Below are 19,632 nucleotides of genomic sequence, written 5' to 3'. Positions count from 1 at the left end.
TCAGAAGTGACTTTTGATGCTGCTTTGCCCAGTTCCAAAATGGCCGCCATGCCAGAAGTCGCACTGCAGCCATTTTGGAACTGGACAGAGCAGCATCAAAAGTCGCTTCTGAGCATGCTCCGCCTAGTTCCAAAATGGCCACCGCGCCAGAATAAACTGGGGGGAAACAAAAAAAATCCGTTTTTTCAGCTAGGAACAGCTGGAAAAATGGGGATTTCCCGGGGAATACAGGAGACTTGGCAGCTATGGTCAGCAGTATGCTGATGACACTTGGCTCTCTTTCTCCTTTACATCTGCAGGTGAGGTAGCGGAAGTACTGCACCAGTGTCTTGCCTCGGTAACAGGCTGGATGAGAGCCAACAAACTAAAGCTCAATCCAGATAAGACTGAGTCACTGCTAGTGGGTGGTTCCCTAGACCAGATGGGTGGGAGATGCTCTTGATGGGGTTACACTTCCTCTGAAGGAGCAGGTTCGTAGCCTGGGGGTCCTCCTGGATCCTTTTCTGTCGCTCGAGGCTCAGGTGGCCTCAGTAGCCCGGAGTGCCTTCCTTCAGCTTCAGATGGTGGCCCAGCTACGCCCCTATCTGGACAGGGATAGCCTAACTACTGTTGTCTATGCTCTGGTAACCTCAAGCTTCGATTACTGCAATGTGTTGTGCCTAGGGCTGCCTCTGAAGATGGTTCAGAAACTTCAGCTAGTGCAGAATTCAGTGGCTAAGTTGCTCACCGGAGCAGAACAGTTTGAGCATATTGCACCGATCCTGGTATGACTGCACAGGCTAGCAGTTAGTTCCCGGGCCTAATTCAAAGTGCTGGTTTTGACCTATAAAGCCTTAAATGGCTCAGGACTGCAATACCTCAAGGACCGCCTCTTTCCATATGAACCTACCTGGACCCTGAAATCAACTTCCAAGGCCCTTCTCTGTGTGCCGATTCCTCGAGAGGGTGGCAACACAAGAACGAGCCTTCTCTGCGGTGGCTCCCTGTCTTTAGAATGCTCTCCCCAGCAAAGTTAACCTGGTACCTTCATTATATACCTTTAGGCGCCAGGCAGAAACTTTCCGTTTTAACCACACTTTCGGTTGATTTGATTGATTTCATATGCCCTTTGAAAATGTGGTGTGTGCGGTTTGGGGGGGGAGGGGTTGGGGTTGGGTTGTTTTTGATTTTATTATGTATTTTGTGGTTTTATATTTTGATTTTATTTCGTGAACCGCCCTGAGACCTCCGGGTATAGGGCGGTATATAAATTCAATAAATAAATAAACTAGTGTCCACCTCTCTGCCATCTGCTCTACTGGTCCCAATTTTGGGGGCTTCTGTTGACATTGCTAACTACCCCCCCCCCCCACAGTTTTCTTTCCATTTGAGTTTGGAGGTTTTCATTTAAATTTGGAGTCTTCAAGCTGGTGTTCAACTTAACTGCTTTGTGGAATCAATGAACCCAAGCTAATTAGGTCTATTAATTTCAATAGGTTTACTCAGAGTAGAATTAGCATTGAATACTGCCCCCACTTATGCCAGAATACTTTGTGTGCTGAGGGGAAGGAGAAATAATTCTGGAGAAATGGTAGGGTGGGTGGGTGCTGCTTAATATGTTCTCTGCTGTTCTCTCCCTTTGCACAATCTCCCTTTCCTTGGAAAGAGATGTTTTTACCAAAATCATCATCATCATTGTGGTCATCTTTGTAGTAGCGAGAATTAAGATTGCACCCTAAATGTGTGTGTGTGTGTGTGTGTGTGTGTGTGTGTGTGTGTGTGTGTTGCTCAGTTCCCCATTTACCATATTTTTCCCTGTATTCGACGCCCCCATGTATAAGATGAACCCCTATTCCTATTTTTGGGGACTAAAAATTAAGAAAATGGGGGGAGATTGCCAAGAGTTGTTGAGCTTTTTTTGTGGGGGGGGGGATCGCAAACATTTCTATAGCTTCTTTGGGATGCAGTTAGCAAGAAAAAACCACTCACCCTACAGAGCTTCACTTTCAATCGCGAGTGTCGCCAAAGCAGCCTATCCAGACGCAACGCACTCCCGATTGACACAGCACCGGCCAATACACAGCGGACGTTGCTGCAGTCACCAGTCACCCGCCCAATCACCACTGACACTCTCCTGCTCGCTGCAACAACCAATCGCACGTCCCCAAAATTTTATACTTTGTTTTTGGGTAAAAAAGGTCTTATACACAGAAAGGGACGCAGGTGGTGCTGTGGGTTAAACCACTGAGCCTAGGGCTTGCCAATCAGAAGGTCGGCGGTTCGAATCCCTGCAATGGGGTGAGCTCCCGTTGCTCAGTCCCAGCTCCTGCCAACCTAGCAGTTCGAAACCATGTCAAAGTGCAAGTATATAAATAGGTACCGCTCCGGCGGGAAGGTAAACGGCATTTCCGTGTGCTGCTCTGGTTTGCCAGAAGCGGCTTTGTCATGCTGGCCACATGACCTGGAAGCTGCATGCCGGCTCCCTCGGCCAATAACGCGAGATGAGCGCCGCAACCCCAGAGTCGGTCACGACTGGACCTAATGGTCAGGGGTCCGTTTACCTTTACCTTTATACACAGAAAAGTATGGTAATTTGGAGCAGGTGGTATTAGCAACACCTCAATGCCTTCCACATGCGCTGCGTCAGGAAGATTTTGAATATCGCCGGACAGGAAAGAGTTTAAAACAAATGCGCTCTCCCAAGCCCACATTCCCAGCATGTTTACACTCCTATGTCAGTGACATCTACGCTGGCTTGGTCATGACCACACAATGGAAGACAGCAGGGTCCCCAAGGACAGTGATGGCGAACCTATGACACGCATGTCAGACGTGACACACAGAGCCCACACTGCTGGCACGAGCCCCATCGGCCCATTCACGCTGTTGTTTCTTCCCCCCCATTTGTTCTCCCACTCCTGCTACAGCTTGTCTCCACTACAGCTTGTCTCCGCTGTTAAAACCTGGATCCCTTTTTCTTGTTGTTGCTGGTAGCCAGATTGGTTTTTTAACCCTTTCTGTGCTGTTTTTCTGGCGCTTTGGCAGACTATGATTGGGTATAACAGCGTTCGGTTTTTAACCTGTTCTGTGCTGGGTTTTTTGGCGCTTTAGCAGACTATGTCGGTGCTGCGTGTTAGTTCCAGGGAAGGTATTATTTATCATTTATTTCTGTTCTCTTTCCCCCCCAAAAAAGTGCAGCAGCTTTGGGGCATCCCCCCCCAAAAGCACAGCAACTTTTGCAAGCCCCCCCCAAAAAACCTCCAAACCTTTGATCAGCAGCTCCCCCCCAAAAAAAGCTCAACAACTCTGGGCACTTTGTGATAAATAAGGGTTTTTTGGTTTGGTTAAATAATTAGTTTTTGGTTTATTAAATACAGTTATATATTACAATTATACATTTTTGTTATTCAAACTATAAATATCGCGAAATTAGGGTTTTTTTTCTCGAAGTGACACACCACCCAAGTTATGCTCGTTTTTTTGCTGTATTTTGACGCACCAAGCTCAAAAGGTTGCCCATCACTGCCCAAGGATATGCTCTATGGGGCTTCAAGTACCAGGCCCATTGGCAGACCGACAAAGATGTCTCCAAATGGCAACATCAACCCTGCCATGTGGGAATCCCTTGCAGATGACTGCAGTGCTTGGAGGCAGGCAGGCAGGCCATGTATTCATAGCAATGGACAGAGGAGAAATGACCTCTGGGAGGAGGGCAGAGAGAAGAAAGGCCATGGTGCATCTGCAGGAACATAACTGGATGCCTTCGTCTTCTCCAGCTGCAACAAACGTTTATCTCCCATATTGGTCTCTACAGCCACAGTAGGTGCTGCAACCTTCAAACAGTTTTGGCTTCACCCCAAAGGCTCACGCCTCCATCATCTCCTGAGACTGACAGATGCCAATTTAGTGCATCATGGATCCTACCCATCTGGATACGCAGGAGTAAGTGGGTAGGTACTGGCAGCATCTACCAGAGAGTAAGACACAGTGGCAGCCCTGCGGGGCTCCTGCATTGCAGTGTGGGCAACAAAAGAGGTCTAAGAGGCTCTCTTGGGCTTCTCCCTGTCCTTCGTTGCAGGGTGGACCTAACAATGGCAGCAGTTCAAATGCTGTGAAAGAGGCAGTTCTTAACTGAAAACAGTATGGAATAAAAGCAGCTCATGCACTCCCGTCAAATCTGGCATGGTGCTCAGCAATCATCATCATCCCCCCTCTAGGAGAGTTCCCTCTGCCACTCTGGTCAGTTCCAACACATATAAAAACATCATAAAACACCAGAGGAATGGCTTATGAAACTGATGGGCTATGTTGAAATGGCTGAATTAATTGCCAAACTAAGAAGGCATAATGACGAAATGTTTAAGGAAGAATGGAAACCGCTGGTGGATTATCTATCAAAGTATTACCCTTGCATGTAGTTGCGGGCAGGATTTGATTCTTCAGGTATCTGAAGAAGTGTGCATGCACATGAAAGCTCATACCAATGACAAACTTAGTTGGTCTCTAAGGTGCTACTGGAAGGATATTTTTTTTTTAATGAAATATAATAGTTACTGGAAGATTAATGATAGTGAAGTTTAGATAATAAATACATATGAATTGTAAAACAGCTAATAAAAAGAAGTAAAGTACAAACTTCAGGAAAGGAGGGGCGAATATCGCCAGACAGGAATATCGCCAGTCAGGACACACACACACACACACTAAAACATCAAGCATTAAAAACTTCCCAATACACTCTTGCATCTTTGCACTTGTGCAAAAGGATCTCATGCCTCATGGCAGAGAACTCTTGCACACAAATGAGAAATCTTTCTCAACTACCCCATTTCACCTGGAACAACATTTCGTTTGTTATGTAGTCTCCTCCCACTCTGTATATGTAACTTGATGAATCACTGTTCTTGAAATCATTGCAACCAGTCTCTCGAAACCCTTTCCAAGGGAGCAAGGGAGACTACGAACACGCTGAGAACAATTACAGAAAAACCACCAGGGAAAAAAGAGAGGTGAGTCTGTGCTGTCTTAGGAGATGCACACATGCCTCAGGTGATGGGAGAAATTTCACCAAGTGGATGTGGCTCGGTTGGTCCATTTAGCTTAGTCTTGCCTAAGCTACATTGCACTAAGCTACATTGACGGCAACAGCTGCCCAGCGTCTCTAACAGGAGTCCTTCCCAGGTCTACCTGAAGATGCTGGGGATTGAACCTTGTACCTCCTGCATGCAAAGCAGGGTGGCAAGGAGAGGAAGCAGGGTTGGGGAGAAATAAAAGGGGATTGCAGAAAGTGAGATTGAGAGACACCCTGCTAACTTTTGGCTCCAGCCCTGATCACTGCCGGTGGCCCCTGGAAGATTACCACTGTGGGAATGCGGCCCTCAAGAGGAAGAATAGGTTCCAACTCCCCTGCTCTTCACTTTCGAGCTAGCTGTCCTTCAAAACCAAAAGTAGGCTTTAAAATAAGAAATTCTACCTCGGCTATTCAGAGGTGTTATTCCTCTGAAAACCAGTTGCTGGGAATCACAAGTAGGAAGAGTGTTGTTGTGCTCAGATCCAGTTTTTGAGCTTCCCATTGGCATCCTGATCTAGATGGGCCAACCGACTGATCCTTCTGAAATATCGTATTTTGTGTATTCTACAATTTCTGGGACGTTTCCCTTTCAGCTGCTGCAATGGCCCCCCATCTCCTTCCTTGGATCTTGTGCCTCATCCTTTTGCTGGTGGGATCCAGCTCTGCCGCTGAAGATGACTTAGTGGTGGTGACCAGCAGTGGCTCTGTCCAGGGAAAGCGTCTCCCGTCTGGCTCTGGCAATGTCACGGCCTTTTTAGGCATCCCCTACGCTGAGCCCCCTGTAGGCAAACTGCGCTTCCAGAAGCCCGTTCCTCGTCAGCCATGGAGCCAAGTCTTGGAGGCCACCAACTTCAGCAATTCCTGCCCCCAGGTAGTTATTTCCGGACCTCCGGATGCCGAAACATGGACTGCCAACACGCCCCTCTCAGAGGACTGCCTCTACCTCAACGTCTGGGTGCCCCATCCTCGGCCCTCCAAGCCAGCCGCTGTCCTTGTCTGGATCTATGGTGGGGCCTATTTTGCTGGCACAAGCTCCCTGGTGCTGTACGACGCAGCATTCCTAGCTGCTGCCGAGAATGTCATTGTGGTCTCCATGAATTACCGCCTAGGGCCTCTAGGCTTCCTTTCGTTGCCACCAGCTGTCCCAGGGAACATGGGCCTGATGGACCAGCAGCTAGCCATGTCTTGGGTGAAGCATAATGCAGCTGCCTTTGGTGGAGACCCTACTCGGATAACCATTTTTGGCGTGAGTGCTGGAGCAGCCTCTGTTGCGTTTCACCTCCTCTCGCCAGGGAGCCAGCCTCTTTTCCATCGTGCTGTGCTAGAGAGTGGAGCTTCCGTTGCAGTCTGGGCTTGGCTGAATCCTGAGGAGGCCAGAAGAAGAAGTAAGAAGCTGGCCAAGAAGATGGGCTGTGCTCAAGAAGAGGTCCCTGCTTTGGTGAGTTGCTTGCAGGGAAAGAACGCATCAGAGTTCCAAACCGCCCAGTTCCTTGTTGTGGACCCCACGGTGGTTCTGAATCTACCATTTGCACCGACAACAGATGGGGATTTCCTCCCCGATGATCCGCGGAAGCTTCTAGAATCCAAGAACTTCACGGCTAAGCCTATCGTGATCGGTACCACCTCCGATGAAGGGTCTGCCTTCGTCGTATATGCAAGCCCTTTTTTGAACACGACCAAAGACTGCCTCTTGACCCGGGAGCAACTGTTGAAGGGGCTGCAGATCACCGTCCGCGACGCAACCAGTGACTTCATCAAAGCTGCAGCTGAGAGGTACAGTCAGGCAGAACCCGAAGGCCCAGCAAGGTACCGTTCAGCCATGGCAAAAGCCTGCGGCGATTACTTTTTCGTGTGCCCACTCGTGGATGTCGCCAAAGCGGTGACAGAGGCTGGAAGCCCTGTGTATGTCTATACTTTCCGCCACCGCAGCACTGGCTCTGTTTGGCCTGAATGGCTGGGGGCCATCCACGGAGCGGAGGTCCCGTATGTTTTCGGAACTTTGACGCTCTTGAAAGGAACCAAGGAAAACCACACCAAGGCAGAGTTGGAGCTCATCCCCCGTGTCATGCGGTACTGGGCAGAGTTTGCCCGAAGCGGGTAAGAGAACTTTTTGGTTTCTCCTTTCGGTCACCCTTGCCTCAACAGCACAAAGACAGTCGCTTCTCTAGGAGTATGGCGACTTAGCCAAAAGACTTGTCTATTGCTTTGAGATTGAAAACATGAAACTTACAGGTAACCCACAATTTATGCGCATTTAACTTGTGAGCATTCCATACCCAACATTTCTCTGGTGAAAATAGGGGCTTCCTATTCCATAATAATAATAATAGTAATAGTAGTAATAGTAATAATAATAATAATAATAATAATAATAATAATAATAATTATTATTATTATTATTATTATTTTATTATTTAGATCCTGCCCATCTGACTGGGTTGCCCCAGACACTCTGGCAGGCTTCCAACATATATTAAAAAACACAATAAAACATTAAGCATTTAAAATCTTCCCTATGCAGAGCTGCCTTCAGATGTCTTCTAAATGTTGTATAGTTACTCATCTCCTTGGCTTGGGGGGGGGGCGGGTCACATAACTCCACACCCTCCAAAATTTCTCCCATGAAAATAGGGATGTCATAAGGAAAAGCAGGACATTCCAGGGTCACATCAGAAACTGGGACGGCTTCTGTAAATCCAGCAGTGTCCCTGGAAAATAGGGACACTAATTATCTGGCATTCAGCTTTACACATTTGGCAAATAAAAATAAAAGGGGGTGGAAAGTAGGTGGGTGTCCCGGGGGGGGGGAATACTTTGTCAATCCCGCCCGCTACTGAACCCAATGCGTTTTGGCTATGGTAAGTTGAGGGTGGCCTGTATAAAAGCCAACCTCAAACTAAGATTAGGATGTGTTCCGTGGAGATCAGAATGGATTCAAAAATTGGCCGAATATGCAGAACTAGATAGCTTGTCAGAGGGGAAAGGGGAAAAAACCAAAATAGGTATTTATTTCAAGACAGGAAGTCTTTGAAACTTATTTGAAAAATAACAATTATAGTTTAAGGTCAGTTGCAGCATTCGAATAATTTCAGCAGTAGTTTTAAGTATGATGAAAAAGATAAGACAAATCAAAGATTATCAAACTTTAATACAGCAGTGATGTTGTTGTTTAGTCGTTTAGTCGTGTCCGACTCTTCGTGACCCCATGGACCAGAGCACGCCAGGCACTCCTGTCTTCCACTGCCTCCCGCAGTTTGGTCAAACTCATGTTGGTAGCTTCGAGAACACTGTCCAACCATCTCATCCTCTGTCGTCCCCTTCTCCTTGTGCCCTCCATCTTTCCCAACATCAGGGTCTTTTCCAGGGAGTCTTCTTTTCTCATGAGGTGGCCAAAGTATTGGAGCCTCAGCTTCAGGATCTGTCCTTCTAGTGAGCACTCAGGGCTGATTTCCTTCAGAATGGATAGGTTTGATCTTCTTGCAGTCCATGGGACTCTCAAGACTCTCCAGCACCATAATTCAAAAGCATCAATTCTTCGGCAATCAGCCTTCTAATACAGCGATACCTCGGGTTAATAACTTAATTCGTTCCAGAGGTCTGTTCTTAACCTGAAACAGTTCTTAACCTGAGGCGTGCTTTCGCTAATGGAGCCTCCTGCTACCGCTGTACCGCTGGCGCACAATTTCCATTCTTATCCTGAAGCAAAGTTCTTAACCCAAGTGTCTGTAACCCAAGGTACCACTGTAGAACTTGTCATGCTATGGCAGTGTATAAACAATGAGAATTTGAGGTGGGGAGTAGACGGGAAGTCTGGTTGACAGAAAAGACGATTATTATTTCAATATTAGGAGAATATTAGTTGATATATTGAGTTTTCTTTCCTCTTTTTCTTTTCTTTTCTCTTTTTGGTGATGGGTTTTTTCTTTTTCTTTTTTGATGTGTAAAAGTGAATAAAAATAGTGAAAAAACACGCAAACGAACTAAGATTAGGAAGCATTTCTAATATTCTCAGCGTTCAAAATTTTAGCTGATTTCATAATTTGTGTGCATTCTAATTATGAATAATGTCATTATCTCCGCCTCTCTGGATCTAGCTTGCATTTCTTTATACTGAGGTAGCTATTGTAGTACTTATTCTATAATTCCACACTTCCTTCTCTTGTGGGCTGAGGCAGGTGGTCGCTAATTGAAAATCATGATGAGCACGCAAAACCTCCGGAAGCTGCTATGCACTGATAACACTGATTGCAAGAAGAGTTGTTTATGCAAGTGCAGAGTTGCACAATTAACAGGCAATTTTTGTTGGGGATAGCGCACAACCGATTAGTGTGAAAGCAGAGCATTTTGAGATTTTGTACAAAGTACACACATGCACATACACGAGTTAGCTATAATGCAATTTCTGGATATCACAAAAAAGAAATGGATATTTTAATGGACAAGCTGACAACTCGTGTACGAGAGAATCAAACAGACAAGAAAATCACTACTTCTCAATCAACCAGGCATAGTTTTATTACATACTTAACATTGACAGAACAGGCCTCCAAAACCACATGGCCATTGGTGGGGACTAAAATGTGAAATGTAATTAAAAAGACATTTGGTGCTTTGCAGGGGCAGGGGTGGTAAAAAAACAAAAAACAGCTGTATGAACCACTGTTTATAACTGCAAATAAATACAAATACAAACAATGCATGCTAGTCCATGAAATAAAACTGCAATAAAGAAAATGTACATTGAAAGAAAGAAAAATAGTATATGTTACATTATAGTAATTTAACACATTTGATTACTGCCTGGTTGGTCTAAAATAAATTTTAAAAAGGAAATTGGATTAACATAATCAGAAATAGTACTCCCATCTAGTTATCAAAAAGAGCCAATATTTTGGACTTTCTGAAATATTAGGAATGCCTTCCCATCTTGAGTTTCACAGTGTACTCTTTGTATATACCAGATTTCTCAGAAAGTGCACAAATCTGTCTCTTATTATGGAATCACAGATCCATTGGTCTCTGCGGTCTGTAAAAAGGAAACGGTTGCTCTTTTAACTGGAAATCATCTTTGTTCCTCCTCTATATGCATTTGTGAAATGACAGCCTTGTTAGTCTTTGGCTCAATGGGCTCTAACCCAAGTTTAGAATATATAGCTGACGATGCATGGGTGTACCTAGCAGGGCAGCTGGAAGCAGGGCAGCTGGAGAGGACAGGCAGGGACAGTGCCTGCTGTGCTCCGCCTCAGCCTGCTTGGCTGAAGCGAAACGGCAGCAGCAGCAGCAAAGCTGCCTCCGTTGAAAAAACCTAGACCTGGACCTGGGCTAACTTCAGCCCACACTCCTTCAAGTCACAGCGAGCACAGCACAGAAAGTGCTGCCCCACAATGTTCCGTGGCTCTTCATTTGCATAATGAAGTGTCGTGGAGCATTGTGGGGCAGCACTTTCTGTGCTGTGCTCGCTGTGACTTGAAAGAGTGTGGGCTGAAGTTAGCCCAGGTCCAGTTCCAGGTTTCCTTCAACGGAGGCAGCTTCTTGCCTCGTTTTAGTCACCGCTGCCATTAAAGGAGCGGGCAAGGCAGGAGTGCAAGCACGGGTGGCTCTGTGTGCTGCCTTGCAAACGGCCCCCTTTCCTCTGGGGTGTGTGGACGTTGACCATGCCTCCTGGGGGGATCCTGGCCATGTCATTGCCAGCTAGCCAATCGGGTGGCTGGGGGCGTGGCTGGTGTGCCCCCCTAGCTTTGATCCTGGGTATGCCCATGTGACGATGATGAAAATGGGAGACCTGTTATCCCTCCCCAAAAATCAATGACATTAAACTAGCTTAATTATGAACACGACTAAAGTATTTCACTGATACTCAACATTGTTGTTTCGGAAACCCTGTCAGATGGGGGGGATGTTTACAGGTAATAAATTTGTTGTTGGTGGTGGTGGTGGTGGTGGCAGCACTCCACACCTGTCATAACACTGTTTTAAGAAAGCAAAGTAGTGTATTGTGTGCCTCACACAGAACCAGTGCTATGTATACAGTACAATGATTTCTTTGCTTCCTACTCAGCAACCCGACTCCTTCCAATGTCAATGGAACAAAATGGCCCATCTATGACCCGGCACAGCAGAACTTCTTTGTCCTCAACACGGAGCCACCCCGTGTGATGGAGCCATCGCCGGCTCAGCAGTGCAGTTTTTGGAAGACACTCCCATCAGGGGCATCAAAGCCAGGTGAGTGGAAAGGGGGAACAGACAGGGCCAAAAGCTTTCCTTGCAATGGTCACCTGTCATGGATGCTTCAGCTGAGATTTCTGCATTGCAGGGGGTTGGACTAGATGACCCTTGGGTCCCTTCCAACTCTACGATTCTAAGAAATGTCCCCCACCACCATTCAAGCATGGCTTTTTTCCAGTTAAAACACAGTGATTTGGGTTTTATATGAACAAATTTCTCACTCGCACACATATTCGCTTGGGTAGCTCATTCTCACCTCAGATATCTCTTGAAGGTCTTTATTTATGCTGACAGGCTTATTCAGTTGCTTTCAGTCATTTTTATATTTATTTTGCATTGTTTTATGTGCATTTTATTGTATTTCATCATCATCATCGTCATCATCATCATTGATACCCCACCCTTCTGTCTGGGTTTCCCCAGCCACTCTGGGCGGCTTCCAACAAAAGATTAAAAATAGGATAAAACATCAGACATTAAAAACTTCCCTAAACAGGGCTGCCTTCAGATGTCTTCTAAAAGTCAGGTAGTTGTTTATTTCCTTGACATCTGATGGGAGGATTTTCCACAGGACGGGTGCCACTACCGAGAAGGCCCTCTGCCTAGTTCCCTGTAACCTCACTTCTCGCAGTGAGGGAACCGCCAGAAGGCCCTCGGAGCTAGACCTCACTGTCCGGGCTCATATGGGTGAGGGAAATGTAAATATTTTTTTAAATAAAATAAAAAATAGATCAGAAGCTCAGTGTGGTGGTGGTGGCCCAGGAGAAGGGAACTTCTCTGAGGCAGCCCTAAGTTGTAGAATTCCCTCCCCACAGAAGTGTGTTTGCATCTGGCACCTTCATTACCTAGTTTTTGTCATCTGCTGAAAACACAACTTTTTATGCTGCTCTTAGACACCTGGGAGATATATGTTCTTATTTTTAGCACATTCTTACGTTCTTATTTTACCATATATTCGCGACTTTAATTTGTTGAAAGCAATTTTTGATTAAAAAAATTCATTGTTGTAACCCACCCTGGGATCTTACAGGGAAGGGCGGGTATTATTAATCATAATAATTTAGAAATCAAAATACTACTGCTAATAATAATAATTTCCTTTCCTCCTTCATTTGCCATTAAAAAGAAATCCAAGAAGATGTCTTATCCACACAGCAATATGAAAGGGAGGAGCTGTGAATTAAGAGAAAGGCTTTTTTTCACAGGTAAGTATCAGTAAGGATGGAGAGAAAGAAAGGATCTTGTTGGGAGTTGGGAGAAAGTAGTCAAATGGAACCAGCAAAATTTTTTGGGTGGAATACAATTTTGTCCAGACAAAATTAAGCGTTTTAAAGATCCATTTGATAAGATTTCATTGGGGAGCAATTTAAGCATCTGTCCCTGGAAATAATGGGGATTAAAAGTGGTTAATTTTGGTTGGATTGTGGTTTATATTTACTTCAGTTTATGCCACCACACTGTCCCATTTGATTCAAGGGACTCGATACTATTTTTACATTGGCAGTTAGTTTCACACAAAGAAGACCTGCTGAAATGAATGGAAATTACTAACTAAGGTTCTTTAAACTTCAACGGGCCTACCCTGAGGAAGATTTAGTTGAATACAACTACCGGGTAAGTCAACATAACAGCTCCTACACCAGGGGTCCCCAAACTAAGGCCCGGGGGCCGGATGCAGCCCAATCGCCTTCTAAATCCGGCCCACGGACGGTCCAGGAATCAGCCTGTTTTTACATGAGTAGAATGTGTCCTTTTATTTAAAATGCATCTCTGGGTTATTTGTGGGGCATAGGAATTCGTTCAGTATTTTTTTTCAAAATATAGTCCGGCCCCCCCACAAGGTCTGAGGGACAGTGGACCGGCCCCCTGCTGAAAAAGTTTGCTGACCCCTGTCCTACACCCTCCAGTCCTTATGGAAGATGGGTTACTGTATCACTAGAACCTGTGCACACCTTGCAGAGGACGGGCAGGTTATATATGTGAAATAATCATAATATATTGCGAACTGAAATGGGAGTGTAGCGCAAAGAACATCTTTCCTCCAGTTTTCTTTTTTCCCCATATGGAGAAATCGTCATTTTCTTGATTGAAAATATTGTTACCCTCTCAGTCACCAGGATTTCCACTATGTCAAACATTATAAAAATATGAAATCGTTGATATAAAACACCCCAAGATTTAAACCAAGGATGGACAACCTGTGACCCGTTACCCCCAGCCAGCATAGTCAGTAGTCAGGAATGACTCAAGTCTAGCAACATCTGGAGGGCCACCTATTCCCCACCCTTGATTAGGCCCCATCTACACAAGGAATGTAGGGACACGGGTGGTGCTGTGGGTTAAACCACAGAGCCTAGGGCTTGCCGATCAGAAGGTCGGCGGTTCGAATCCCTGCAACAGGGTGAGCTCCCGTTGCTTGGTCCCAGCTCCTGCCAACCTAGCAGTTTGAAAGCACATCAAAGTGCAAGTAGATAAATAGGTACCACTACAGTGGGAAGGTAAACGGCGTTTCCGTGCACTGCTCTGGTGCGCCAGAAGCGGCTTAGTCATGCTGGCCACATGACCCGGAAGCTGTACGCCAGCTCCCTCGGCCAATAAAGCAAGATGAGGCTCGCAGGCCAGAGTCTTCCATGACTGGACCTAATGGTCAGGGGTCCCTTTACCTTTACCTTTACACAAGACATGTAATGCAGTATCTGGTACCACTTCAAACAGCCATGGCTTCTCCCCAAAGAATCCTGGGCAATGTAGTTTGCTAAGGACATTTAGAGTTACTAAGAGACCCCTATTCCCCTCTCAGCGCTACACTTCCCAGAGTTCCCCAGGAAGGGAGCAGGATTGTTAAATGACTTTGAGAAGTGTAGCCCCGTGAGGGAATATGGGGTCTCCTCTCACAACCCTTAATAGACAACATTTCCCAGGGTTCCCTGGGGGAAGCCATGACTGTATAAAGTGGTACGATCCTGCTTCCAATGTATATTGCAGATGGGGCCTTATGCAGATAAAAGAGTCAGCAGGTTGGTTGAGTAACAAAAGTTAGGAAAATATCCCGTCGATAGCTAAAGGGGAGAAGAAATCCACTTTTCCAGATGTTCATGTAAAATCTCCAAGGGAATTGGCAACTATAAACAAGGGAGAGAGTTCCAGACATGAGGCACCCCGACTAAAAATACAGTCTCTTGTTGGCTTGCCACCCACCTTCGAAAGTAGGGACATTGAATGGAGCCACTGAAGAAAGCTTTAAGAATTGGGCAGGTACGTATGGAAGCAGACTGTCAGGAATCCAGTTCCAAGCTGTTTAGTCCAGGGGTAGAATACCTATGGCCCTGCAGGTGTTGCTGAATTACAGGTCCCATAAACTCTGACCATTGGCCATACTGGCTGAGGCTCATGGGAGTTATAATAATAATAATTTATTATTTATACCCTACCCATCTGGCTGGGTTTCCCCAGCCACTCTGGGCGGCTTCCAACAGAAATATTAAAATGCACTAATTTCTTTAAGATTAAAAGCTTCCCTAAACAGGGCTGCCTTCAGATGTCCTCTAAAAGTCTGGTAGTTGTTTTTCTTTTTGACATCTGGAGGGAGGGCGTTCCACAGGGCGGGGGCCACTACCAAGAAGGCCCTCTGCCTGGTTCCCTGTAACTTGACTTCTCGCAGCGAGGGAACCGCCAGAAGGCCCTCGGCACTGGACCTCAGTGTCAGGGCAGAACGATGGAGATGGAGATGCTCCTTCAGGTATACTGGACCGAGGCCATTTAGGGCTTTAAAGGTCAGCACCAACACTTTGAATTGTGCTCGGAAACGTACTGGGAGCCAATGCAGGTCTTTCAAGACCGGTGTTATGTGGTCTCGGCGGCTGCTCCCAATCACCAGTCTAGCTGCCGCATTCTGGATTAATTGTAGTTTCCGGGTCACCTTTGTAGTCCAACAACCTCAGGAGAGCCACAGGTTCTCAACCACTGGTTGACAGGGTCAGATCAAAACCAGTACACCCTCAGAAATGTCATGGCCTGCACATGTGGTTTTGGGGAAGGTCATCCAGGACACCCATTCACACTGAGCTATCCTCCGCTTGTAAAAAGAGCTCTCGCTAACAGCAGATGTTTTGTGTCCCTCAGAGATGTCTGAAAAGATGCAGAAGAATCTATTATGTGGAATTATAAAGCTTCATTTTCACAGAAAGGGCTTGCTACTGCCTTGCAAAGACCTGCCTGAAAGCCAAAGTTGATTCCCCAAGGACCGTAACTCGTCGAGATGAAGCAGAAGTATAGTGATAATTGATACCTCTGTTTTCTTTTTGTGAACCACTAGGCAGCCCCAAACTCGGCCCTCCAGATATTTTGGGACTACAACTCCCATCATCCCTAGCTAACAGGACCAGTGGTCAGGGATGATGGGAATTGTAGTCCAAAAACATCTGGAGGGCCAAGTTTGGGGGTGCCTGACTTGGAGGCTTGCTTGCTTGCTTGCTTTTTTTACAATCAAGCAGTATGTAATTTATGCAATAAAATAAATAAATCTTTTGAAAGCATTTCCCCAGCTTCCTATTCCTGCCTCTGCATTACAGCAACAAAGGTCAGCAATATAAATTGAAATTTTGCATGCAAACAGGTGCAAAAAGCAAAGCTTTAGTGGGGATATTCATGTTCTGCACAAAGGCCAAAGTTCAGGTCCTCATATAGAGTTCGAGTTCAACAACACGTGCAGGCCCATACAGTCCCCTCTCCGCATTTATATTACGTTTTTACCAGCTAGATTTATTATGACATTTATATCCCATTTTTCCTCCAAAAAGTTCAAAGTGGTGTGGATGGTTCTCCCCTCCCCCATATTTCCCCCTTAACAACCCTGTGAGGCTGAGAAGTAGTGACTGGCCCAAGGTCACTCAATAAGCTTTATGGCCGAGTGGGGTCTTGAACTCTGCTCTACTGGGTCTTGGATTGCATTAAATGCAGCCAGTACAAGCATGGTATGTGTCAGTTATTTGGTTATTATAAAAGAAGAATTCATTGGATCCCTAGAGCCCAAGGCAAGGTGGTATACTCTCCATTAAAAGAGAGCCCCAGCAGAAGTTTCGAAACACAGAACATGCAGCAAAGAAAAGTATGGGAATATAGGCTTTTAAATATCCTGTTTTAAGTCACTTACAACACTTCCCCTTTCTACACTCTTAGCATAGAATAGACCACAGAGTTGGGTATGTTAAAATGGTTTTTACTTACAAACTTTCCAAAGGTCAGATTCATGCGTTTTTCTGTACAGCAGCAAGAAAACACAGGCAGAAATTTTGGGTTACAAAATATAGTAAAACGTTTCTGAACAAGTGGTCTGAGCTTGGAGCGATCAAGCTCACACACATCCTATCTGACCAAGTTCACATGTTGGAAGAAGACAAACAGTAGAAAGAAAGCGAACAAAGGATCTTCCTAACCGTTTGCCAACAGAGGTGAGGGGGCAGAAACTGGTTGAGTCTAGGAAAAAAGCTTACTCTATGGTCTTAACCCTTTCATCCATTAACTAGAGCTAAGCATGCTGTTTTATATGAGGCTACAATTATATCCCACAGCTTTAGTAAGAGAGGCCGGGGGCAAGCAATCGGCAATATCCCCTCCTTCAAAATGAATGGGTGTGAGAGTAGTTCCACTGCCTTGAGTGTGCACACTTATCCCAGTATTGTCCATGCTCAGAATTTTTGCAGAGTTAAAAAAAAAGTGGGACAAATTGATGTGCAGAGTACTTGAAGTAGTCTCCTATCGCACCAAACTCTCTTAACAATGATTGCAAAAGAATCCAGAAGAGGCAGTAATATGGGCCAGACACCAGGTGGCACCATGATGCTAAGCATCAAGAGCAGAGACTTTAATCCCAAATTTCTAGTTACAGGTAGGTAGCCGTGTTGGTCTAGTGTAGTCGAAACAAAATACTGTAAAAAAATATATATTTTCTTCCAGTAGCACCTTAGAGACCAACTAAGTTTGTGATTGGTATGAGCTTTTGTGTGCATGCACACTTCTTCAGATACACTGAAACAGAAGTCACCACGGCTGCCTTCAGGTGTTCTTTGACATTGGAAGGGAGGGTGTTCCACAGGGCGGGTGCCAGCACCGAGAAGGCCCTCTGCCTGGTTCCCTGCAACCTCACTTTTTGCAGTGAGGGAACCAGAAGGCACTCAGCGCTGGACCTCAGTGTCCAGGTTGAACGATGGGGGTGGAGACGCTCCTTCAGGTATACTGGGTCAAGGCCGTTTCCTACAGAGCCTCACAATTTTAATCAACCAAGCTCCCACATTTTCTCATGTAAACCTAGCTCACATCCATGCGTAGGACTGCACCATTAAAATCATGTAGGTAGACAGTTGATTATCACCAGCCCACAACTCCAGTGCTCAAAAGACTGCACTGCCTGACTAGACAGCTATTGGGCCAGGTTCAAGATTCCTGTATTAATTTACAAGGCCCTTAATAATTTGCGTATGCCATATATCTCAGCCCAATCACTGAGGTATTTGTCACTGTTGCACACCTCATATTCTCCCAGAGCTGTGGGTGAAGTACTGTGGACCCAATTTCATGAAACTCTCTTCTGGCTGAGGTCAGACAGGCCGCCAACCCTGTTGAACATCTGGCACCTGCTCAATACTTTTTTAAAAATTCCAACAGGCATGTTAATTGAAGCTTGATTTTATAGTTTTAACTGATTTTTACTTTTTTTGTATTGTATCTTTGTGAACCGCTTGCTTAGAGACCGTGGTAGTTGAGCAGTATATCAATTCCTTAAAACATAAATTAATAAACAAATGGTGGTTTCTACAGGGCCATGCCAGTGTTTTCCCAAACTTGGGTCTCCAGCTGTTTATGGACTTCAATTCCCATCATCCCTGACCATTGGTCTTGCTAGCTAGGGATGATGGGAGTTGTAGTCCGAAAACAGCTGGGGAACACTGAGCTACGCAGATGAGTTAACTCACAGCTGATCCAGCAGGCTTGAACTCTGCACCCCTCAGCTTTGGGGCTGTGACTTCAACATTGCCTTCTCCAGGTGCTGGCTGCCTGAGGGAGTTATCTGCATCCAATCCAGCAGCGTCTGTGCCTGCCACACACCTGACAGCTGTAATAATAATAATTTATTATTTGTACCCCGCCAATCTGGCTGGGTTTCCCCAGCCACTCTGGGCGGCTTCCAACAAAAGATTAAAAATACATTTAAATGTCAGACATTAAAAACTTCCCTAAACAGGGCTGCCTTCAGATGTCTTCTAAAAGTCATAGTTGTTTATTTCCTGGACATCTGACGGGAGGGCATTCCACAGGGCGGGTGCCACTACCGAGAAGGCCCTCTGCCTGGTTCCTTGTAACCTGGCTTCTCACAGCGAGGGAACCGCCAGAAGGCCCTCGGCACTGGACCTCAGTGTCCGGTAGATCAATGAGGGTGGACACGCTCCTTCAGGTATACTGGACTGAGGCCGTTTAGGGCTTTAAAGGTCAGCACCAACACTTTGAATTGTGCTCGGAAACATACTGGGAGCCAATGTAGGTCTTTCAAGACTGGTGTTATGTGGTCTCAGCGGCAGATAGCAGCGCTCACAGCTTACAGACTGCACCGTGTAAAAGGTGTCTGGCCCAGCAGCCTAAACCACTGAAACAGGCATTCAAAATCCATTCATTTTATAAACCCTGCAATCTCTCTCTCTCTCTCTCTGTGTGTGTGTGTTTCTGTTCTGCCTGTTACATGCCCGAGGGTCTGGGAGTGGGAGAGAGCTCTTTACTATGATGCTTTTAAAATAAATAAATTATCAACAAACAAACTTGATGCTACGAATAGCAATGTCAGGTGCGGGAGGGGGGTGTCTACTCTGAAGTAAGTACTGCGTCCAGGGAGGGGCACTTAGCGCCGATTTAAGGGGCACCAGGCTGCCTAAAAACCTCACCAAACATATGCAACGAAACGGTTCATTGCAGAGGGAAGAGTTTGTACACCGTGGAGGCTGGAGGGCTTCTATTCTACATGCGTGGGGGGCGGGGGCGAGGGAAATGTGCTTCGGGCGGGGGAGGGCAAGGAAGGAGCTGAGCTCTAACTACAGGTATAGGCTACCACGCTTGAGCAGGCCCGACTCCGTGGGGCGGACCACCCTCTCTTCTGGAGGAGGTTCCCATCCACGGCGTGGCCTCCCGCGCTCCTGAACGGGAAATCTCTGCAGCCCAAGACTCTCCGCGAGGCAGCTCCTCCCTTCCTGCCTTGAGCCGCCGCCAGCCGCGCCCCCCTCCCCAGTTAGCTGGTGCCTGCCAAGCTCCGCCCCTCTTCATTGTCCTCCCCTTCTGTTTATACACAAAGACCCCCATCTTCTTCCCCCTCC

General features: G+C 46.1%; 1 protein-coding gene across 1 annotated transcript; it reads left to right on the top strand.

Moving 5' to 3' along the window:
• Positions 1-4,729: 4,729 nt before the first annotated feature.
• Positions 4,730-15,827, top strand: LOC118081089 (cholinesterase). The gene is made up of 5 exons (XM_035107255.2): positions 4,730-4,988; positions 5,644-7,147; positions 11,109-11,272; positions 12,402-12,480; positions 15,398-15,827. Exons 2-4 carry the CDS (start codon positions 5,652-5,654, stop codon positions 12,452-12,454), a joined length of 1,713 nt encoding a protein of 570 aa, XP_034963146.2. The 5' UTR covers positions 4,730-4,988; positions 5,644-5,651; the 3' UTR covers positions 12,455-12,480; positions 15,398-15,827.
• Positions 15,828-19,632: the final 3,805 nt, after the last annotated feature.

Source organism: Zootoca vivipara, chromosome 2 (genome assembly GCF_963506605.1).
Source record: "Zootoca vivipara chromosome 2, rZooViv1.1, whole genome shotgun sequence".
Classification (NCBI taxonomy): domain Eukaryota; kingdom Metazoa; phylum Chordata; class Lepidosauria; order Squamata; family Lacertidae; genus Zootoca; species Zootoca vivipara.
This window is presented reverse-complemented; position numbering and strand designations above follow the sequence as displayed.